Source organism: Rattus rattus, chromosome 2, assembly GCF_011064425.1.
Source record: "Rattus rattus isolate New Zealand chromosome 2, Rrattus_CSIRO_v1, whole genome shotgun sequence".
In the NCBI taxonomy this organism is placed as follows: Eukaryota; Metazoa; Chordata; class Mammalia; order Rodentia; family Muridae; genus Rattus; species Rattus rattus.
Window position 1 is genome coordinate 103,807,610 of NC_046155.1, and position 25,077 is coordinate 103,832,686.

General features: G+C 38.4%; 2 protein-coding genes across 2 annotated transcripts; one reads left to right on the forward strand and one right to left on the reverse strand.

Moving 5' to 3' along the window:
• The first annotated feature begins 6,395 nt into the window (after window positions 1-6,395).
• On the forward strand, window positions 6,396-7,346 carry LOC116894121 (olfactory receptor 52N2-like). Its single transcript, XM_032895839.1, has one exon. It carries the CDS (start codon window positions 6,396-6,398, stop codon window positions 7,344-7,346), a length of 951 nt encoding a protein of 316 aa, XP_032751730.1.
• A 6,833-nt stretch (window positions 7,347-14,179) lies between these two features.
• LOC116894123 (olfactory receptor 52N2-like) lies at window positions 14,180-15,136 on the reverse strand. Its single transcript, XM_032895840.1, has one exon. The coding sequence runs from the start codon at window positions 15,134-15,136 to the stop codon at window positions 14,180-14,182; it is 957 nt and encodes a 318-aa protein (XP_032751731.1).
• Between the last annotated feature and the right edge of the window lie 9,941 nt (window positions 15,137-25,077).

Genomic DNA, 25,077 nt, shown 5'->3' on the forward strand with positions numbered 1-25,077 from the left:
CAGATCCAACTTAAGAGTTACTTTGCATATACCACATCTACTTTGTCTGAGGCAATTAGATGCTTGCAGGGGATAGGCTGTTATAGAACCAGGTTAGTAGGTAGGGCCACAGTATAAATTATAAAACTGTGAGTATCTGAGAACCAGAGATTTTTTTTTGAGGTATAGTTCCTTCATTAATGTGTTTGATCATGTTGGGCAAATGGTAGGCCTTCTTTTTATTGATATAATATTATCAAAACATAAAAAAATTCTTTTTACAGGACATTGTAGGTTCAAGTTCTTTTTTTCTTAAAAGTAGATTCTTCTTTTATATAATATATTCTGACAACATTTTTCTCTTCCTCCACATTTCTAAACACCCCCTCCCACCACCTCTCTCCTCCAGATTTACTTCATTTCCCTTCAGAAAAGGACAGGTTACCGTGAAATACTCAAACATGAAAAAACAAGATAAGACAAAGCAAAAGCCCTCATTTGAAGGATGGACAAGGCAACCCAATAGATGGAAAGGAGTCCCAAGAACAGGCAAAACAATCAGATACACACCCACTTCCACTGTTAAGAGTCCACAAAAACACAAAGCTAGTAGCTATAACACCAACCAACCACCACCAGACAGAAGATCTCATTCAGTCTCTCCAGAACCTATATCAAATCTGATAACCCACTGAATAGCTATGTTGCGGACTAACCCCTGAGGACAATCTTTACTAGGTAATTGCTGGAGCTCCACGTTCAAGCTAGTGTCCTTGGCATTTCCCACTGAGAAGCAAACATCTCCCGATTCCCACTGAGAAGCAAACATCTCCTGAGAGTCCTGCCTCTGAAAAAAGGTTAGAAATATTACTTCCATGTCTCAGTGTGTGTCTCCTACAAAGGACACCCTCACTCTTCAGAGACAGTGACTGAAAGTGAGCCTAAACATGATTAGAAAAAGCTACTTCCATTCACATACTTTCAGGACACTTTGGATTGACACATTACGAATTAAAAGAATCACAGGTGACAAGTATATTCTTCTTTGAAATTTTTAGTAGATGTCTATAACATATCACGTTCAGTTATAAGTGACTATATCAATGTACACTCCTACCATGGATAAACTCACACCCTGTACAAGTAACCTGACCTCAGCATGGACTCTGGACTCTGAAGCATGCCAATGAGATGCACTCTGAAGAAAGGTCATTCTGTCTTATCAATTGTCATTATCAGTGACAATACTAGTTATTTCAATGTTCATAACTATCTACAAGTGGTTATAGTGTATAAAATTTTCACCTTTCAGAAATAAAGTTTTTCTAGGAATTATTTCTGTGCACTAGGATAATCTTGGCAATGAGCATTTTTTTCACACAACCCATATTCTTGGGACAATCCACAAACCCAAGTGGCACTCATCCTACTGCATTAGGTGTTCCATGCTGATAATGTGCACCTTGTGGTCTTATGATCATCTGTAGAACAATCTATAGGCCTGATGTATTTTGCAACACCTGATGTATTTGGCAAGCTCCTTGGCCTAACTGACATCCAAGTATCCAGGCAATACCTATTCAAACAAGGCCATCCTTCCAAATAGTGGGACTTCCTATGGTCAAGGATTCAATCACTTGAGTTTATGGGGACTATAGCAACTCAAACCACCACAAGGGGAAAATATGAGAGGTGAGAAGTGAAGTGGGGATGAATCCAGGAAGAATCCAGGAGAGGGAGAGTCAATATGATCAAAACGAAACTCACTGCACAAAATTCTCAAAGAACTAATTAAAAATATAAATGATCAAATACATCCTCCATTCCTTCCCCTCCAATGCATCTCCATACCACCCCTGCCACTACCACTTCCAATTTTGTGTGCTCTTTTAGTTTTTAACCTACTAAGTTCACTTACTGTTGCAAGTTTCTTTGAGGGTATAGAGCCATCTAATGAAGCATTATGTAGCCTCTCAGGGCCGCACCCATGATGAAAAGCAACTTTCCTTCCCCCAGAAGTCATCAACTGCCAGAGGTGTCTTGCCTGGGATTCAGACTTTGTGACCCAGTGCTTTTTGTTCATCATTGTGTGATGAACCACAATTTATTCAGTCACCACTATCAATAAATATTCATTTATATCCCATTAGTAGTGATATGCATTAGCCTACACTGAACATTTACTGTGAGGCCTTCGTGTAGACATCCACATTTGCTTTATTTAGTTAAAAGGAAACAAAGTACAGATAGCTTTAATCTTTTCAAAAACTTGTCACATGCTTTTCAAAGTGATTTTGCCAGAAGAGTTAAAGTTGGTACCTTGCTTAGCATGAGCAAGGGTCCTGTTTCAAATTTCAGCATAAAATAATATTGAAACATAATACATGGTTTTATGATCCAAGCTCCATTAATTGTGCCAGACTGTCCCAATTGCTCCACATCCTCACCAATACTTGACATCTTTTACCTTTTCAAGTACATAAGTGTGTGTGTATATAAACATATTATAAGTCATGTATAAGCATACAATTTTTCAGTGTCTTCAGTATTATGTAGTAACTTAACAAAAATATTCATGGTGCTTATATAACTAGTAAGCAGATATACTTAACTCTCCATTGGAAAATAAAGCAAAACTAGATGAGGATTCTCTGAAATGAAATTGCAGGGATATAGTCTCTGGATTGAGATTTCTAGAAGTTTCTAGGAACTGGAACATTGCTGTTTTCTATGTCAATATTGACATGTTAGTAAAACAAATGCTACCAATATTGGAGAAAGACATATTTTGAGAGGAACATTTGCTCCCAGCTTATCACTTATCCCTGCTACTTCATGAAGCTATATTGCACTGTGCTGTGGGTTGAGACCCATGACTTATATCAATTGACATTTGTACTTCATGCTATGTTTTGCTTTTGTTCCTTTTGAGACAGGGTCTCATGTATCCAAGGGGGGCCTTGAACTCACTGAGCTGCTGGGGGTGACCTGGAACTTCTGATTCCCCTGTCTTATGTTCTGAGCATGGAGATGATAGACATGTACTATTAATTCTGGTTTATGTGACACTGGGGATCAAATTCAGGGCTTTGTGCATGCAAAGCCAAAAGTACCAGCCTAATTGTTCCCCTAGCTCCTACGGTATCCTGCTCACTACTGGGATGTGTGTGTGTGTGTGTGTGTGTGTGTGTGTGTGTGTGTGGGTGTGTGTGGGTGTGGGTGTTCGTGTGAGAGAGAGAGACAGAGAGAGGCACACAGAGAGACACCTCAGTTCTTTGAGCCTCTAGCCATAGTAGTTTTTCTAAAAGAAACTTGCACTGCAGCACTGGGTTGTTGCTCACTGTAGTCACCTCCTGTAACTGAAACTCTTCCACTCACCCGAAGGCTAATATCAAACTATATTTGTGCTGTTCTATGATTCCAGGTCAGAAAGTGTTCACTTCTGATAAAATTTAAGCTCAACTTTCAGTACCTTAAATGTGATCAAGGGCCATTGTATGGGTATTAGAATTCTAAAATGTGATACATTTGTACCAACGTAGAGAAATTCAAGGACGGAACGTCCATGCATTTTCACAGTTCATTGCTCTGTATGCATATATAAACTGAAGCAATTACAGAAATATATTTTAATGAGTTTTATTTTGTTATCTATTCTGACATCTATGGGTCAGAAACTGTTTCCCCAATAATTGTATTAAATTTTGAGATACATATATGACAAGTGGTAGAGTTATAAAACAGAACTTGATCAGCCCTGGGGAGTAAATGCAGTTCTATATTGGCAATTAACTAAGTCACAGAAAATATATCTAACTTCCCATGGTTCATCAGAAGAAATCTTAGAACAATTTTAAAACTGTACATACCCTGCTCATCTGTGTTCTAAATATAGCTCTTGTTTTGTACAGTGCTAAATTTACACTCCTTTCTTCAGAGACCTATGGGACCTCTACCTGTGATACCCCAAACATATCATTTTTTCTTTACTTGAAAAGTCTCAAGAGAAATTATTAAGCTTGTTATACAAGCTTATTATTTAAATATAGCCCAGTTCTTTCTTAGTGGTAGCATCATGAATGGAGATTTAAAACCATGTAGCACTGGGGTGAGTCTGTATGGTCCAAAGAAAGTAAAGGCATAGGATACACAAAAATACTACTACTGCACAGGGACTTTAGTCATAGATGGTTGAACAGGGACTATAGATCATGGATATTATCTCAGTTTGTGGAATTTCTGAAGTAAACTGATTTCTAAGTGGCTTTGAAAATGGAGAGGAGGGGTAACAACTAGGTGCACTTTGGGTATTGGGAGATGGGGACCCCAACATATTGATGTAATAAGTATTAAAGTTATAACACAGACATGTAAATATTTATATATAATTAAAGAGAGAGGCCTCTCCTTTCCACAGGTGATTGAATGCTCCTTAGAAAGCGATAAGAATTTTTATCAACCAAAATGCACTAATTCAGGGAGAGTAAGGGATTCCTGTAATCATGTAAAACAACTTAGCAACAAGACCATTCCTGACATCAGCTTCTTTCTCGTCAATGGAATACATTCGATTCCAGTGACTTTACAGTCTCCATGTGATATTTTATGTGCCAGGATGAGCGATAGTATTTGAACCCAGATTTACATATATATGTATACACACACACCCCACACGCAAGTCATTATATTGGTTTACTACATATATTTCCCAATTCTCAAGAGCTGTGATTCCATTTAGCAATGTCCTTTAGGTGACTGCTGACTGTTGAATTAGGTTTGACATTTTTCAGATGAATTATTATTTTTCAAAGCAAAAATATGTTGGGATATTTATCTTAAAGTAGTAAAACCATTTAAAAGGCAGTCTTGTAAACTATCAACATATTATTTCTGTCCGACACTTTCTCATGTGCTGCATACAGCAGCATACAAAACAGAGAGAAATTTTCTGTTCAGGGAGTAACAGCACATAGCACTGAATGTTACAGGAAGAGCTAGAATATGGAGTATGAAGCCAAGATTGCAGAAGTGATAGAACACCTCACAATGTTAAGTTGGAAGGTGGGAGGACTTTGTGTTAACTCTGAACAAACACCTGAAACTGTTGGAGACACATGTCATAATCCTTGGAGGAATAAGGTGAGCTGCTTAAACGACAAGGAGAGGTGTCCAGAAATGCATGCCTATTGAGTTTGAGAAGCCTGCGGTAGATACTGAGGGACTGATGCAGTCCTATTTGGGGCAATGCTGGGAGCATTTGGAGGTTTCAAAGCATTCTAATAGCATAACATTTTTCAAGAAAATATTATGATGCCATATTTTGCCCTGAATAAGATGAAAGGATGTAGGAAGTAATAAAGAATGGTTAGGCATGATTTTATTTACATTTTTCCTATTGATAAAAACATACACAAAACTATTAATTAGGATAATAGTATATTGTTTATTTTGGTATTTAGAGTTGTGTTTATTTTTCTGTAATTTATTTAATATTACAAGCATTTTATATTTGATGCAAATGCTTTCAAAGTGTTCTGAATTTCCCTATGAATGACATTTAACCTTTGAAAAAGACAGAGAAATATATAGTTACACCAGAATGGAAAAAAATGAAAAAGCCATGAAAATTGGAAAAATGATATAGAAGATAAAAAAAGTATATAGATCTAAGGAAAATTGATACTTCATCTTGATAAAGTAAAGTAAGCAAGAACTGAAAGAGTTACACTCCAAATTTAAAACATGCACTTTACCCAAGAAAGACACTAGAGTCTAATGGTTTCATTAGGAGCATTTTCTACCAGCAAGAAAAGAGAAGAGATAATGGGAAATACAATATGAACATGCTGTTTAAATTGTAACATTGTTTTTTTGCCCTCTCTCATACAAAAACATACTTATATTTCTGCCTTTAATTTCTCAGATTTGAAAAATACAGACTTCTCAAATCTGCACAGGCATTTAATCATGTTGAACTCATAGCAGATGTGCATAGTATATAATGCTCATATTATTTAGTAGCTATAGCCCATTATATACACTGATGTGAGGGTTTCATAAATTCAATGTTATTTAAACAAAGTCCACAATTTGGAAATTGATTGAAGCAAGCAATAAATCAAGTACTAGTGGCTGGCCTGGGAATATGAGCTAGGATCTGTAAATATTGAAAATATAAAGCCAAGCCAGCCCAGAGTTTGGAAACAAGTTTGAAATCCTAACTTAGTAACAAACTGAGGAATACATAGGAGGAGAGAGCAATGTAGTCTGCATACAAAAATATACATTCTTTGTTATTATTCATATTGTGAAAAATACTTTTATGTCTTGTGTCTAGAAAAAAATTTTGTCACTCTTGTCTTCAGCATAAGACACTATTACCAGCACAGACTGTGACTTGTTTCCTATTGATCAATATGCCTGGGGTCAATACCTCTAGCCTGACACCAAGATACTTTATCCTCAATGGGATTCCCGGGTTGGAAGCTGCACACATCTGGATCTCTCTGCCGTTCTGCTTTATGTACCTCATTGCTGTCACAGGTAACTGTGGACTAATCTATCTCATCAGCCATGAGGAGGCCCTGCATCGGCCCATGTACTACTTTCTAGCCATGTTGTCTGCTACAGATGTTTCTGGGTGTAATACAATAGTGCCCAGTATGTTATGCATCTTTTGGTTCAGTCTTAAGGAGATTGATTTCAATGCCTGCCTTGTACAGATGTTTTTCATCCACATGTTGACAGGCATGGAGTCTGGTGTGCTCACACTTATGGCTCTTGACCGCTATGTGGCTATATGCTATCCATTACGCTATTCTAGTATCCTTACCAACACTATGATTACTAGGATTGGAATAGCAGCACTCATTCGAAGTGTGTTACTCATGATCCCCTTTGCTTTCCTGATCAAGCGTCTTCCATATTGTAGAGGAAACCTCATCCACCATACCTATTGTGATCACATGGCTGTGGCCAAGCTATCCTGTGGCAACATTAAGATTAATGCTGTCTATGGACTTATAGCTGCTGTATTTATTGGGGGCTTTGATTTGTTCTGCATCTTCATGTCTTATGCCATGATTATTCATGCTGTGGTAAAGCTATCTTCTGCAGATGCTCGCCATAAAGCCTTCAGTACCTGCACATCACACATATGTGCTATTGTTATTACCTATGTCCCAGCCTTCTTCAACTTTTTCACTCATCGCTTTGGGAGAACCACTATACCCCATCATATCCACATTATTATAGCCAACCTGTATCTGTTGCTACCTCCCACCTTGAATCCAATTGTATATGGAGTAAAGACCAAGCAGATTCGTGAAGGAGTGATCAAACTGTTTGTTAGACAAAAAGATGTTTGAATGAGAGATTAATCTATGCTAACAAAGTTTGTGTTTAACATATATATCCAGAAAATCGCCAAGGAAGAAAGGCATGAAAATTCAAACTGATAGTGGTAGACACTACAGGTGAATATTTTGTCACCAGATGCACAAAACAACAGAATATTAAAAACAAAATCTTTAATTTCTTAGAAAGAAATAAGATAGGAAAACAAGTATGAGTCTAACATAGTAGCCTTGGAGCTCATGGAATGCATATAGAACAGGGGAGCTTAGATATTCGACTTCAACTGAACCCTGGCTGGTCCATGCACATATCATAGTCATGTGAGGAGTGTACAGGAAGAATTGAGGTCTCATAGAGACTCAAGATATCAGTGTATTGGGAAGGCACATGACCAAAAGTGTCCCCACTTTGCAGGGAAGCACTTCTCCCCAGGAGGTTTCCCCTGAGTTCCAGTGTCCTTTCAAGATGCCTGCCTCATATTTGTTTAACAGTTATCACTCTGGGCTGATGTCTGTGGTTTCCTTAACCAGGAAATTCTGACGTTTGGGTGGTACCTGACTCCTGCATCAGTGCCAGAGTGAGGCTGGAGTGGTGTGGGTACTGAAGGCAACCATAGTCTGAGTTCTTCTCAGCCTTAATGTCAGGAGGCATTCTAAATGGTGAAATGTCACGACATGGCATCTGCTAGAGGAGAGTCTGTAAGTGTAGGTAAAGGTACCTGAAGAGTATCTACATGGTCTGCTGAGCTAGGAAGCCTGGTGGCTGCCTTTATCTGGCTGGCATGTAGATGAAGAGACAGTGACCATAGAAATGACCTCATTGGATTTCTGGAAATAACTGAGAAAAAGTCAATGGGAGTAAAATGATGAAAAATAGTACAGGCTGCAAAGTGAGAAGAGTAGGGAGAGATGTCGAGATGATTGAACTTACTGGAATGTTCGGAGAAAAGAAAATAAATAGCTAGAAATAATAATTGGGTTGATAAAGTTATATTCTCTGTTAACACAAGAATATATTTTAATATCACATGGCATATGGGCAAACTTGGGAAATAAATTAACCGCTCCATGTATATTTTTCATTATACATGTTACATTTGGAAGCAAAACCTGGGGTTTTTAAGAAACTCTAGCAATTTTATGAATTTTTCTATAATATAAGCTATAAATTTTTCATCAGTAAAGATTGTGTGCTTTAAAATTACTCTGTTGGGTTTCTACAACTTGTCTGTGTGCTGTCACATTAGCTATATATAACACAGTCAAACTAAATAAATACAAAATGACTTTCTCTAAACTGATATGCTTTATTGTTTTTGTTCACAGCACAAAAATTTTCCACTCTATTTTTGGTTTGAGAATCATATATGTAAATATAATGTGTTTTGAACAAACTCAACCCTCTTCCCTCTTCTCCAACTCCTTCTATCCCTTTCCCTCCAAACTTCATGTATACTTACCCCTCTTTGCTGCCAATATGTGCACAAGTGTAGGGCCATACACTGGAAAGCAGACAGACTATTAGGGCCACATCTGAAATAAATTCCTCTCTTTTCCCAGCAGCCTCTTGCTGATAGTACCTCAAATATGCACATGTGCAAAGGTACATAGCTCAGTTAGTAGCTTCATATCTGTCTGCCATCCAGAAAGCTCTACCAATTATTGTATTTTAGAGGACAACGAAATCACCTCAGTATTTCCACAAATTCTGTCTCTACCGGTGAATAACAAGTTTATATTCCACCGAGTGAAAAATAATCACACCTGAAAGTCATCTTTAAAAGCACATTGGGCACATTTAATGTTTGCGGTAAAGTTGGTTATTCTCCAAGAGTATACAAGGAAGTGTAATTGTCTTATGTGATGCTATGACCTGAAAGTTTTGAATGCCATAATTCTGCATTTGAGATGAGCCTAGACATTTTAAGTCAATAGAAAGAAGGCCTGTTACCCACTTGTCCATTTTTTCAATTCTTTGTAGCAATTGATATCTACAGATACTAGTGCTGTTGGTTGTCTAGACCTTGAAAGGCTGATACAGGGGGATGCTGATGTTTGAAGCAAATCTGAACATGGAATGAGTTTCAGCCTAGGTTGAACTATAAAGTAGAAGTCTGTTTCAGAATTTTTTCTAGAGAAACTAGAATATTGGGCATAAACAGCTATATATGAGTCAACTTTATAATATGGCCAGCCTTTCCCTGTGTAATATAACTTAGTTTCCAAGAGCAAAGACTCTCATCATATCATCAACTGAATAGATTCCCTTTCCATCCTTAGCCTGTTTTTAGGTGGTGATGAGTTTCCATGCCATTTTAGATCTAGAAGTGAGTGTCGGGAAATGCTTCATACCTGCTTTCTGTTTTAGTTTTCTAAGATAAGGTCTCTTGCTGGCCCAGAACTTATCAAATTGTCTAGCCTGGATGTCCAGAAAGCCCCTGAAAATTTCCTGTTTCTGCCTCCCCAGTGCTAAGAGTACAAAAAGCAGTTGCCACCATGCGTAGTTTTTTTCTCAATGGTTCTGGTATCAAACTTAGGTTTTAATTCTTAGAAGAGCAGAATGTTAATAATCGAGGTATGTTCTTAGCCCTAAGCTTGTCTTTAAAGTAACAGATAATAAAAACATATATAGTCTGTTTCGATACACGTAGAGTTTTTAAATCAATTTAAATACATATCTCTTTAAATATAATTTGTTGTAAAAACTTTCAAAATCTGTTTTTTTAATAAATTCACAGTAGATTATTAATAGCCATAGTCACTCTACTATGCAATAGTGCTACAGAACTTTCTATTTCTACCAAATAAACTTAAAATTCATTGATTAATTATTCATCTACTCCTGACTTCTCTCAACTTGTAGTGGTTACCAATCCATTCTCAAATTCTCTGAGGTCAACTGCTCATATCTCATAACAGAGTAATCATGAGGGGATGCTTCATCTCACTTAGCATGATAATTTCGAGTCATATTTATATATTTATCAAATGACAAATTCCATAATCTTTTAATGCACAAATATCATTGCATTGTATAAAAATACATTACATTTTCTTAACTATTCTTCAGTTGATATACTCTTGCATTGCTTTCATTGCTATAGTTTTGTACATAGTTATGCAAAAAATAACATAAAGACAACAGCAGTTACTAGATCATTTAATACTACTACTACTACTTTTTGAGAAACTTAGATCTATAAGTTTCATTTATATATCATATATAAATATATTATACTATATAATATGAATATGGAAAATATATTATAAATACATAATAAATGTGTAATATATATTAGATTATGTACTATATGCGAACGACAACTAACTTTTCAAAAGAACATAGCCATATTTGGAGCTGATAGTCTATGTAGAGTTTATTACAAATTGGAAAAAATTTGCTGTGTAGCCATGTGAGAGTTACATGAATAATCAATATTGAGGGGTTTGGGATATCTTTGTCAATATGTTAATCAGCATAGATATGTTTTTACTTGGTCACCTTTGAGCAAAAGCATAAAAGCTTATGTACCTATCACCAATAGGAGCAAATCCAGAGGGGAAATATTTTATAAACAACAGAATCATTAAACTTTGTATGACAGCTCTAGGGGAGTCACTTTTGAGGATAAGTTGAAAAACAAGCAGAAGTGGTTTGTCTTGTGATTGTGCACAGCATTAGACCTTCAAGAATCTGATGGCAGCGCCTTGTACTTAAAAGTATTTCATATATTCAATTATTTATTTTTCTTTTATTTATTATTACTGTCTGCATGGTCCATACTAGTGTGCACATGCCATGACACAACTGTTGAAGGTCAGAGGATGTTCGAGAGTCTGTTCTGGAGTCCATTGTATCTTTCTACTGTATGTTTCAGGGATTGAGTTCAGTTCATCAGGCTTACACAGCAAGCACTTTACCTGCTGAGCCCTCTTGTTAGACTCAAAACACTTACCAGTTCACCCAGGTCAGGGTTAGCACCAGGGACTTTTCACCATTACTTTCAAAACATTATGCTAGAACAATTTTTTTTTTAATTTTGGGCATGGGGTAAACAATCTACACTGTAGTCATTAAAATGCAAGACGCTGGAAGCACACAGCCTCTGTAGAAAATCCCGGCTCTGCCAATTGCCTTGTTTGTTATTTTCATTAAGCTGTTCACCTCTCAGTATCTTTGTGTCTCATTTTGCCTAACTGTAAAACGTACACAAATTATTATTACTCTAGTAGATGATTTTAAGATCAAATGGACGTGTATTTTAAACATATCTTATCTGAAAAACACATGTTTTGGTGTTATTGTGACTATTACCACCTTGAAAATATTTGTCTGTCTTTAAAGAAAGAGAGTAATTCCAGAGGAAAACATGGAAAGGCTCCACTCTCCCAAGGACATGCAGATTCCAGATTGCAAGGATACTAGTCAAATGCTGAAGTAGTGGAAAGGGACTGGATAACTGGATTTTCGTTTTACAGAAAACAGAAAAAGCTGAGGAGACACAGAAAGATGAAGCAAGGACTAAAGGGTTAGAGATTGTGGTGGGAATCTGCGGCACCAAAGATGCTGACTACTTGGCAGTTGATTAGAGTTAAATATTTTCTCATTCAAAGACTCAAAAGTGAATGACAGAGCTGGCTGTCACTTTTGTCCTGTGGAAAGCATAACCCAGGCTCTCCCAGACAGGCCTTGTACTGCCTTCCTCACCATTCTTTGTTCTTCCTACTTTCTGAAACATAGCTGAAATTGTTTCCTTACCCTTAACATTTAACATGTCTCGCTTGGTTTTCTGTACTCCCTAAGTACTTACATACACTCAAGATTCATATCATAGCCCCGTAAAGTCTTCACCCACTGCCCCCAATAAATATCAATGAACATTCATGCAGTTTTAATTTAATCATCCCAAAGACATTTCTGTCTCTACTAGAAGAATTCAGTTCAGCTTTTGTAATCCTTTACATGTTTCAGAAAGGATATAGAGCCAGGCATATAGAAGACATTAAAACCATGGCTGTTCATTATAGAAGCTTCCTCTTGCAGTAGATAGAGATAAGACAGAGACCCGTAGTTGGTCAATGCACAGAAAGAGAATGACTTTGGAGTACCCAGTCCTAAATGGAATGTCTCTAATCAAACTTCTCCTATCAAGGTTCAGAAATCTATGCAGAAGCAGGGGTGGGGAAGATTGTAAGAGCCAGAGGATGTGGATGAATCCAAGGAAATAGTATATTCTAGATACAACAGGACTGGTATACATATGAACTCACAGAAATTGTGACAGCACATACAAGACCTGCACATATTCAAACCAGACAAGATCCAAGTACTGAGGAGGGGAAGTAGACACAGTACTGCAACCCTAGCCAAAGGATAGGTACAATTGATAGGTGCTGGGAAATTGAAAATCAGTTTTCTAACAGAGCGTTACTGGGTATATTCCAAGGCCTTCCCGTATTGAGGAAGAGTAGGCCAACTAAAGATGGACTTTGTGTATTTGTGCATCTTTTATTTGGGGATAATTTATCTAATTGGTTTTGCTAGTGTCATTGTTGTTATTAAACTATTGATTTTTGTATTATTGTTTTGAAAGAGAACAAACATGACATTAAATGGATAGGAAGGTGGAGAGGATCTGGGAGGAATTGTAAGAAGGGAAGTATATGACAAAAACATATTGTCTGGAAAAATATTTAAATAAAAATAAAACCCTATGGCCTATACTAGCATGCTTGTGAGAAGCCAATGAACACTCAGCCACAGAAAACTAATCCTCCACTGAGGAAAGATTTCTCATCAGACACTGATGTTCAGAATTAATCTGAGTTGAAACTAACAACTCATAAACAATACAATAATGTATTAAACAATTAGAGTATACCAGAAACCATGTTATGCTATTTTGTAAGAATTGGCATATTTATACATTTTATTGGTAAGCTGTTGTTATGTTTGAAAAAGGTACAAAAGTTGCCATGTATAGACATACAGAAATTCATTAATATGCTTAATCCTTAGAAATAAAACATTTTAATTTTCAGACTACTTGATCCAAGATCAATAAAGCATTTGATTAATTGTCTACTAAGGTGTCCACCTTCAAGATGGCATCTCTTTTTAATAATCTCTTCTTGTTTTTCATACATGTTTCATTTCAGGATTTTCTCACCTGGGTATCTATTCTCAGTGCCCTGAAATTTGGGATTATTGGACATTTAGATCTGGGACCTTGAATTAAACCCAGTTTGTTCCTAATAGAATTAGTTGTATTTAGTGTCTCAAGAATGAGTGAAGGAGTGAAATAATATCAAATGCCTGATAATATAACCTGCTTAATCAACACACACACACACACGCACACACACACACGCACACACGCACACACACACACACACACGCGCGCGCGTGCGTGCACCCGCACGGGTGTGTGTACACTAAAGCACTAAACCTGTGTTTTGTACATCAGCAATATAGCAACATACTTGATGTAAGAGTTTGTCCTTAACAGAAAGGACAAGGTTGTCCCAAACTACTACAAAATTGTCTTTTAAACACAGAACAAAGATTGATGTTTAGTGTCCCTGCATTATTTTATTACTTGTGTACATATTTAGAATTATGTACCTACAAAATGATTTATACAGAATGAGAGCACTGCATTTAATTTCTAAATCCTATATTTTGGCTTTCCTTATAAGGAATAGTTCATAATTTCACTCGCAAAAACTTCAGAACTTCTACAAATTAGATGACTTAATAGTACTTCACTCCTATTTTATGAATTATTTCTCCACTATTTTCCCCATCATAAAAGCAGTACAGCTGGTATTAACATGCATTTGTTTTAGTTAATGCCCAATTTATCTCCAAGTAAAAACTTGATTACACTTTCCCGAATCTGCTTGGTCTTGACTCCATAAACAATTGGGTTCATGGTAGGGGGCAGGAGCAGGTAGAGGTTGGCCACTATGATGTGGATGTGGTGAGGAATAGTGTGTCCTCCAAAACGATGAGTAAAGAAAGTGAAAAAGGCAGGCACATAAGTGATCACAATAGCACAGATATGAGATGTGCAGGTGCTGAAGGCCTTGTGACGAGCATCAGCAGAGGAAAGACTCACCACAGCTCTCAGTATCATAGTGTAAGACACAGAGATACAGCAAATGTCAAACACACCAATCAACAGAGCAACCATGAGGCCATAGATTGCATTGACCTTGGCATTGCCACAGGATACCTTAGCCACAGACATGTGATCACAGTAAGTGTGAGGAATAAGGGTGCCTCTGCAATAGGGCAAGCGCTTGGTGAGGAGAGTGAATGGAAAGATGAGCATGACACTCCTCAAGAATGTAGCAAGCCCAGCCTTGGCAATCACAGGGTTGGTGAGGATGGTGGTATATCGAAGAGGATAGCAGATGGCCACATACCGGTCCAGGGCCATGAGCATGAGCACACCAGACTCCATTCCAGTCAACATGTGGACAAAGAACATCTGGGCAAGGCAGGAATTAAATCCAATCTTCTTGAAGTTGAACCAGAATATGCACAGCATATTAGGCACTGTGGTTGTGCACAAGGTAACATCAGTGAAGGAGAGTAAGGCCAGGAAGTAGTACATGGGCCGGTGCAGAGCCTCCTCATGGCCAATGAGGTAGATAAGCCCACAGTTCCCCACCACAGCAATCATATACATGAAGCATAATGGCAGAGAGATCCAGACATGTGCATCTTCCAGCCCAGGAACACCATTGAGGATAAAGAATTCTGGGGTCAGGCTGGAGCTGTTGGCTCTAGACATAATGGCCGGCAGGATGAGAGCATTTTATACTCAGTAATAATGACACTGTACTAGAAAAGAATATAAATAAATGGTAAAAAATAATAATAAGGTAGAAAATGATACCCTGAAAAATGAGAAATCATTAAAAGTACCCCAAAAATTAGAAATTTTTCAGAGTCTTGCAGTATTTTCCATTACTTTATACTCTCTTGCCATTTTTTCACTTGACAGAGAATATGTTATTAACCAGTTGATTAGCCTACTATGGTTCAGATTTCTCTCTCTCCAATCATTTAAGTGCATCAAGCTTAGAATATTCTTAATAATAATATCAATATATATATATATGTATAACTTTATGAGAGTTTATGAAAGGCTGCTGTTACTAGAAGGTGACTAAGCTAGTGGTCACTGTAATTTCTGTAAGAGAATATGTCCCTGTGTTTGGAATGTCTCAATTCTAACATAGCTAGAGAATCATAATGCTGACTCATCAAAGGGGCCAGAATATTTGGGTAGATCTGAACTGATAGGTCTGTTTTGTGCTTGCGACTTAAAACTAATGAACAAGTGCAGAAATCTGACAGTCTGACAATGTACAGTAACAAAATCTACCCATATGCCCATTGCATCACAGACAGACAAGTCAAACTGAGCTCTTTCTTTGCCTCCCTTAGTACAGGGAATTTTGTCTTATATTTCCCACACTGGGATCCATTCATCTCCCACATAGTTATCTTTTGCACTATTCATAGCACTAAAAATATTCCAAAGAAGAAAATTCTATGTTGCTAAAATTTTATTCTCTAAAAGTATAAGAGCTTATTTCTATTACATATTTGCAATAGATATGGAAGAACCCTGACAATGAATTAAAACTGATTTGCAATACAAAATGGATGGATAGTTGAATTTGAAGGAACAAATGATTTTTCTGTACAATTTTTAGAAGCCTTAAAGGAAAATAACTTCTAGCACTACAAACTTCTGATATGTTTGCACAACAAAGTGAGAACCAGCACCTATAATTAAGTACCTGATGTATGAGGTTTTACACTAATATTATTTGTGATAAAGTATACTCTACCTTGTGTTGATAATTAGGTTGCCTTTGACATTGCTGACAGCATTCTGTTTTGGGGAAATATATTAAGTAAGCAATTAGGCAAAATCTAATACATTAGGTTACTAATATTTAGAAGAAGGCTGGCTCCTCTATTCGAACTTAAATGACACAGACACATATTATCTTCATTTTTTGGAATGAACACCTGTAACACAGGTTCAGGGGCCCAAATTTTAACTGACATGCTAAAAATCATGAAAGCTTGAAATTTCTACTAAACATTCAATGTTTGTGTCTATGACCCTGAGCGATAGATCATAATACTGGTAGAATGTTTCATAACCTGAGTATTACTAGTTTAAGAGATCATGATGATGTAAGAACATGATTTTAAAAATGTGAGACAGAGAAACTTTACCCTGAATTGTTACTTAGGGCAGAGACAGGAGAGGTATGAGAAGTGAGAAAGAGTTATTCACTCACTGAGAGAACTCTCCACACAGTAATTGTCTGTGAGATAGCTGCTGTCTAATCTGAGACTTTTTGGCAAAATTGTGTGTGGCCTGTGGCTGTATGGCATTTTGCATAGGCAAAATTTTGCAGGAGCCTCCTTCAGCAAGTCCTGCCAATATCCTTACTATTCCAGTCTTGTTTTGCATGAGTTTTTAGTTACCTCCACAAAGAACAGTTCTCTAGATGCAAATCTGAGCATATCTGTCTATTAGTAAAGGTAAAGAAAACACATTTTCCCTGTGAGAACCAATGACTAACTGAATTTCATTGTCTCCAATTAATTTCGAAGTCATTTTACTACTGCTTTACAACTGTGGAAGCCTTTCTACCCATTTCACCCAAGATAATGGAAATGTACTATGGGGGTCAGTAGAACTCCTGTGCTCTACAACTCATGAGTTTCTTTGTCTTCAACTTTTTTCCATTTTCTGAAAACAAGAGTCATCAGAAGTCACTCAAACTCACCTCAGTGCTAAGAGAGACCAGAGTATCCATGACCAAGAGCCTAAGCATGAGGGGTTCTACACCCACCCAGCATTCCTGCATCATTTTCAAATTCTCCAGCCTGGAGAGTGTGCATTTGTTTGGGTCTTTGTAGTTCAGTGTCTCTGAAGACTGTGGCTGGAGAGAGAACATCCTTTGGGACATCTGAAATAATTTTGGCATTTAATCCTCAGGCACAGATGAAACTAGGAGGAAATTATACCCAAGTTACAGTTTCTCTCTCAGGTGTAGATTCTGAAAGAATTTTTATAGACAGAAATAACTGTCTTTCATTTTATTTACCTTGTTAATAATCCAATCTCATGACAATGTAATGCCTACTGCATATGTATATATGTGTATGTGTGTACCTTTTAATATATATACATGTATAATCACATGTATAGGATAGTTTTGAAAAAGAGATACACAATAAGGACAATAAGATATAAGTTGATATAGAAAAATATTTCTAGTTTTTATTTTATGTTTATTGATTAAATTAATTAATAAGACAGGCCTGGCCTGCCACCATGAGTTACAGGCCAGATGTGGTTGCAACTCTAATAAACATGTATGTGATAGAGAGGTAAGAGGGAAAGAAGATGTGCAGCTTGTAGTCTATTAAGAGAGGCAGAACTATAGACACATTGGCAGTCACAAATGGCCTGATTTTCACATGGCCTGCACTGTCAATTCAGGCCATGGTGATGTCTGGACTCCTGTTGCAACTGAAGGGCCATATCTGAGTCTGTGGCACTTCAGCAGCAGCAGATGTCTGTGTTAATGTCTGTGACCTCTGTTACCATCAAATGCCATAAGAAAGTTCATGGTCTGGGCTTCCAACTGATGCCATGTTGATTTCTCAGGATCAAGCTGAACATTTCCCCTTCACCAGCGATTGAATTTGGCACCAGTGGTGATATGCACATGAGAAAGCTGGCCCATCCTCTTACTGCCTAATGCACTCTGGAGAGCCAACCCCATCCGCAATTGGGTAGCATAAGAAAGCTGACCTTAGTAGCTTTAGTATGGAAGACCTCATCTGGTGCCTAGGGAGCAGGCGAGCTGGCAGGCTAAGCCACTCAGCTACCACCCAGGCCTAGATCCAATGTCAATGCTTTGAGATAGCCCACCACAATATCTTTATACACACATGCTGCTGGGACTTCTGAAGGGGCTGGTCATAAAGAATCAAAGCTGCATGATCTCCGTGATTCAGGGCAACAACAAGGTATCCAAAGGAGTCTCGTTGAGGATCTAATATTGATGGTGTAGCAGAAGCCAGAGGCTTCTGACCAAAACAGTCACCTGTGACAATGATCATTTGCTAGAGCAGCTGTTTGGAAGACAGGTATACAGTGTGAGACACTGAGACACACTGAAGACACACAGTGAGATTTTGTTTTGCTTCATTTTAATTTAATTTTCATTTTTGATTTATTTTGGTGAGAGATTACAAGGGTGCAGTATCCACGTGGAAGAACAATGGCAATATCAATATATGTGATCACTTGGAAGAGGGATCTCACAAAATCTCACAGCTAGACAAAGAACTACATGCAACTAAGAGCTGCTGGGAGAAGAATTAGCCTCTTCCAGAAATGAGCCCATTAATTGTTTATACAGCTCTGAAACCATATACAAGAGCCACAAAAATGTACTCATCAAGTTGTATGTGGACACATATACATACATATGTACACATATATGCGTAACAATAATAATCAAAGCAAAAGAGGCTATAAAGTTGACAGTGGAGCATGGATATAATGTTCTGGAGGAAGAAAAGTAGTGGGAAGATGATGAAAATCTCTTTTAATTAAAAACGTATTTTCATATGCAAAAATTGAATGTTTAAAAAATTGCACTGACAAAGACACACACACACACACACACACACACACACACACACACACACACACACACACACCCTTTTCCCATTCTTTGTTTAATTTAAGGTAAAGTGTATTTGTTGGTGACTAATGTTAGTAGATGAACACTGTCACTTAGTCCATTCTCAAGGCTAGTCTGTGTCTTTTGATTAGCTAATTGAGACTATTAATATTCAGAATTATTATTAAAAGGTGTTTATTAAATTACTGGCATTGTTCTTTTTGAAATGTTTCATGATTCCTAGTGCCACATCTGTTTAAACACTGATAGCATGTTTTATACTTTCTTATACCCTCGTTGGTATGTTTCTCTTTCTCTTCAGTCTGAAGATCTCCTTTCTAGTATATTCTGTAGAACCGGCTTGATATTCATGTATTCCTTCAGAGTCTTTGTTTATTTTTTGCTATGTGTTTGTTTGTTTGTTTGTAGTTTTTTTTCCTTTAGTTATAATAGATTTGTAGAATATAGTAAACTGGCTTAGCAGTTACTGTCTTTAACACCATGAAATATACCATTCCAAGCTCTCCTAGCTTTCAGAGAAATCTCCTAGCTACAGATAAATCTCTTGTCCTGCTAGGCCAGTGTTTACATGTGATTTTTTCCTCTTTAAGCTTTTAGTATATATTTATTTCTGTATTTTAGCTTTTTATTTAAAATGTGACATGAAGGGTTCTTTTTGGGCTTCTCTGTTAACTCTAAATGCCTCCCACTCTTCAATGGCATCACATTGCCTAGATTTGGGAAATTTTCTTCTAAGATTTTAGTAAAAATATTTTCTATGTTTTTTCATAATATGTTTTTTCTATTTGTCTAATTCATATATTTGGTCCTTTTATAATGACCCATAGATCTCTTGTGCTCTATTTTTATTTTATCATTGTCATTGTCATTGTGTGGTTCACCTGTCTTGCCTTCATCCACTCAAATTTTTTGTCATTTACTGATTTATGCTGACATTATTATTTGACTTATTGAACTTTTACAATTTCAAATTATTTTTTTAGTGCTGATATCTGTTATTGAAGTCTGCGGTCACATCCTACGTTGACTGCCTCTTTTGTCTTCCCCTACTTTTCTTTCCATTTTAATTTTTTTTTTTCATTTGTTAGGATTTCCCAAAGAACACAGGCTGCCTACTGGTGTCTTCACGTCTCAGCCTCCTGGAGGCCACAGTTACTTAATTCTTCAGCTCTCTCTTTTGTTGTACCTTGAGGCACAGCTTCCTCATTTCCCTTCACCCCAGTTGTTCTCCTTTCTCTCCTTCCTCTATTGTACCCATGGTAACTAATGGTTTTATTTTGCATATTTTCCTTCTACTCATGACTGAGATAAAAAGGAGGGTGAGTTTAAAAAGATAAGGAAAGGGAGAGAGAGGGACCATGCAGGACAGAGATGGCCTGCTAACCTAGAAGAGGGCTCTAAAGAAAGGTGGCATAAAAGTGAAGAAGACATAGTTGACTGCAGTACAGATTCTGAAGTGGTCTTTCCCCTGCTTCCTGGGTCTTGTCTTGACTATTCATACTCCTTCTTGTGTCCCAGAGAGCAGTCATGGTCCTGAGCAGTCCTTTAACGGTTGTATCACAGGTTCTTGATCCATCGGCAAAGAGGTTCTATATAGTTGAGTTAGAATGCTCATTCTGCTCTTGGACAGTCTCCTCCAGTGTCTGGCCTGCTGACAGAACTAAAACGCATTTCCTATTGCAGCCTCTGGCTTTCACATATTATTTGGTTCTGATTCAAAGTGTTTCCCCCACATTCTACAGGTATTCTGATGCCAGATGTTGGTGTATAGCTCTATGGTGTATGCATTTTCTCAAGACATCAAACCACAAGAACAGTATTTTAAAAGTATTTTTAAAACACTCTTGGTGTCCTAGCAGCAGAGGTGAGTAGAGTCTCTTCCTCCCCATGCCAGTGCTGCCCTTTGCTTCTTTTGTCTCCTTTCAACCACCTCTTTTTCTACTCTTAATATTTTCTGTGATGATAAGTACCATGTAGACTTTCCTAGACTCTGTCTCGAGTTCCGTTGTTGGCTCTTGTATTCCTTTTCGATCGTTCCATACATGTATACAACAACATGATTATTCTCCCCCCAAATACCCACCTCTAAAACTTACATATAAGTCCATGTAACACTGCCCGTATGTCATGAAGATAATATTCACCCTTGTCTGTGGTTCTGTTGTGAATGAAATGCAACTTTTTAGCTCTTAAACATTTGTTTCATGGAATATCGAGATGTTATAGGTGATAGGCCAAATGTGTTCATGACATGATCAGTATACAAACTCATTTCAGATATGAATATCTCTTCATAGACAACCTTTATGGGAACATTTTAAATATGTTGACTATGGTTGAAGAAAAGCATTGCTATAAAAGTATGTTGGCATCCACATCCCTAAGTTATTGAACCTCAATTTTTTAAAACACACAAATCAATTGTTATGTATTTTCTTTTTAAAAAGATTCATTTGTTTTTTTGTTTTTTTTTTTATTTTTTGACTTGCACTACATGCATGCAGTTCCCATAGGGTTCAGAATAGAGCAACTGATCCTTTGGAACTGAGGTTGCAGATGTTTGTGAGTCACCAAACCTTGGTCCTTTTCAAGAACAGCCAGTGCTTTTAACCTCGAAGCCATTTCTTTTGCACCTGGTATATATTTTTTGATGTATTAATAATAAGTTTATGTTCACTATGTTATTTAGCAAGATGCTCATGGCTTTCTAGTCACAAACAGAAACACATTTTGACTCAAAAGACAAGAGCAGTGCACTTTTGGAAAAACAGTATTCTTCACACCATGGTTAAAACCTCATATTGCAAACTCAGAAAGTAACAATTTTTAGGGTTTTCAGATTCCAGGTGGCTATTGACAGAAACATAGGAGTATGGAAGATACAGAAGGCTTGAAGATTGGCACAAGAGCAAAACCAGAAATTCCGACGCCACTTTGCTGCCACTAGAATGATGCTGCAGACTTTATATGTTGGGTGTTCGGAAAGTGGTAAAGTGTATTATAATTATTAAAATGCAAATATGGACTTCCATGCTGTCCCCGCCAGCAGGGACCCAGTTATTCAGGGTCCCGAAGAGGCTTTCTACCTGTGGGCCAAAATGGGGGTGAAGAGAAGAAGGAGACCAAGCAAAAGTTCTGTTGTCAAGGTCTCGTTTATTGGGATGAACGTTACAGCTTTTAAGGCTTTCAGGTAGGGGGAGTGACCTTTGTGAAACATGAAGGAGGGGGAGATGAGGGTATAGGCAGTGATAGCTGGAGGCAAAGAGGTCAGGCAATAAGGTCAGGTGGTGGAGACACCAGGTGTAGACTGAGGAGATAACTGGTATCTGTTCGAGCTGAGGCATCCCTTGAATGTTATCTTCCTGTGCTGTAAATTCATGGGAGAGGCTTTGTCCAACAATCTTAAGACTTATGGCAGTCATCTTAGGGGTGAGTATCTGTGGCCAAACAGCCCAGAGTCACCTAGTCACTTTGAGCCATGCAGTCAAAAAGCGGCTAGGCCCAAATCCAATATGGCTCCGTGCATCTCCCCCATTTTTCTTTTATAAAAGACCATAAGGTGGAAGTAGTGGTCTGAGAGAGATCAGACATGCCTCACAGAGTGCCCAGCTCGGCCATGGTGAGCCACTCTTGCAGTTAGGACTGCACCCCAATGGCTAGGAATGAACTTATGCTGTAACACACCGTTCTGGGCTATACGTGTGTGTTATTGGGGGAGAAACTGGGCAGAGGAGCATTTGACCAGCCCGCACGTTTAAACAGGGTGTAGCCACCTCTGTCTTAGGATCGACCTCTCGAACCCCAGCCTTATCCGTCATAGGATCACCTTGTCACCCGCAAGGCACCATGTCTTAGATTGGTCAAGGGTCAGAGGAAGTTGCCCGTCACTGAAGAAGCTACATCAGGTCATCTTCTCATTCCTCTCACTTGAGCCCGGGGCGAAAGAGTAGGGGCCAGATGGCATTAATATAAGAGATTGTGGAAATTGAGCCTCTCCCGATAAGTAGTGGGCACCTCATCTGGTTCTCCTCAGCTGCTATGGCCATACCACCAAGGGCCTAGTCAAGCCTCTCCTGTAATAAAATTTAGAATTCCCAATTGTTAGCAACTACTCCTGAAAGTTCACCCACTGTGCTTGCCTAACAATAGATTGGGGGAGGGTAGCTCCAGACACTGCAGACACAATGGCTGCAGCAGTAATGGCTGCTACAATAGCAGCGAAAATGCCAAGGTCTTTCCCAGGACATTTCAGGATCTCTGGAACAACCAGCAGACAATGGGACCATGTCTGAGATCTGTACAACCAGGGCAGAGTTCCCCAGTCCACAGCAGCTTCACCCAGATTGCATTCCTGTGAAGGTACAGACTGCAAAATGACACCACCAGTTAAGGCAGCAAGACTCGCCAGGGGAATGAGGGGGGCAGGGGTAACAGCTGGAGTCCAGTCTTCTCCAGCAAGCAGCAGTGCACAGAGGGTCGAAGCTCAGGCCACGGTGGGACGGGACACAATGACTGCAGCAATGCTCAGACCCTCTGTGATGACAAAAGATGAGGGGGAGTCCTCCATCTTCCTCCAAGGACACAGAAATGACTCCAGGGACCCGAACCACGAGAGCTGAATCTTCATGCTCCCAGGATCAGCATGGCTCACCAGCCACTCGGGCAGCTGGCACACTCCTGTAGCCTCCTGTAGAAAAAACACAAAGATTCCCTCTTCCCCATATAAAATATCTGAACAAGATCATGCCAATATGTGGATCTTTCTATTTCACCTAGGCAGAAGTATGCCTAGTTGTAGGGTGCCATAAACTCAGAATGTTCCTTGGCATCCAAATTTTAAAATTGAAATAAAAGGAGCATTATTTAGCATACAGGGATAACTCCCCTTTTTTATTTATTAAAATATTGTTAAAATATTATTTATCAAGATAAGTCCTTGAGGATTAAATTGAGGACACTGAGCACTTGTATTTATAAATTGACTTTTATACCAAATTATTGTCTCCAGCATTATTGTTTTGGATATATAAAGAATGAGATTTTTTGATTCTTTGGAGCATAGTGATGATGTGGCAAGATACGATTGGCCAAGGATTTTGGGGCCTGAGATTGGCACAAAAACTGTGTATAAATTTATGGGCCAGGCAATAAACTCAGCTCTGAACCCTTATGCTGCTGTCTGTGGTTGGATTACCCAGGAATTTGTCAAGTAACTCTGTTGCCTCTCACCCCTATCTTTCATCCTATTCCCATGTCTGCTGTTCAAACAGGATACCCCCAAGAGTCTTGTGTGACAACGAGTGGGTGAGTGGACCTCTCCGAGAAAAATGGGCTATACTAGTTTTCTGAGAATGTGTGGTAAATTAAAGATCTTGAAAGGGATCTTGGAGAGCAGCCAACTGACAGGTTCTTAAAAAATGTTCTGGAATTAGGTCCATGGGTGTTAGCAGGCAAATTTTGTGATGAGCATACCTGGGAAGGGCTAGCAGCGCTGGTGCAGAGGAAGGAACTGGAGGAAGAGCTGCTTTGTGCTTTCTTCCTAGTAGTTGCATCCATCCTGAGCTGCCTTTGCTGTTCTGTTCTAGATCCACAGTCCCTGCCTGTAATGCAAGCCAGTTCCAGGGGTGACTCCCCAACGACATCCTCAGAAAGCTCAGAGAGCCCAATTGCCTCCACAGATAAGGAGACAGCCAAACCAGAAAATATTGTCATCTCTGTAGATAAAGGGGCAGCTCCATTGGGCCCCAATGTAATAGACTTTGAAAAGGAAAGTGGAGGGGAATCACCACATCAGTACCTCTGGCATGTAGCTAATAGGAATACATCTGAAACTGATACACATGAAACAACAGCATGACAATTTCTGCCACCTGCCTCTGCTTCCTGGGGGAAAGGATGGAGAGTGAGCATTCAGGACACCTCTCCAATGCTTCCTCTTTAGGAGGCAAAGCTGAATTCCTCGTCAGCAGCACCTGTACCA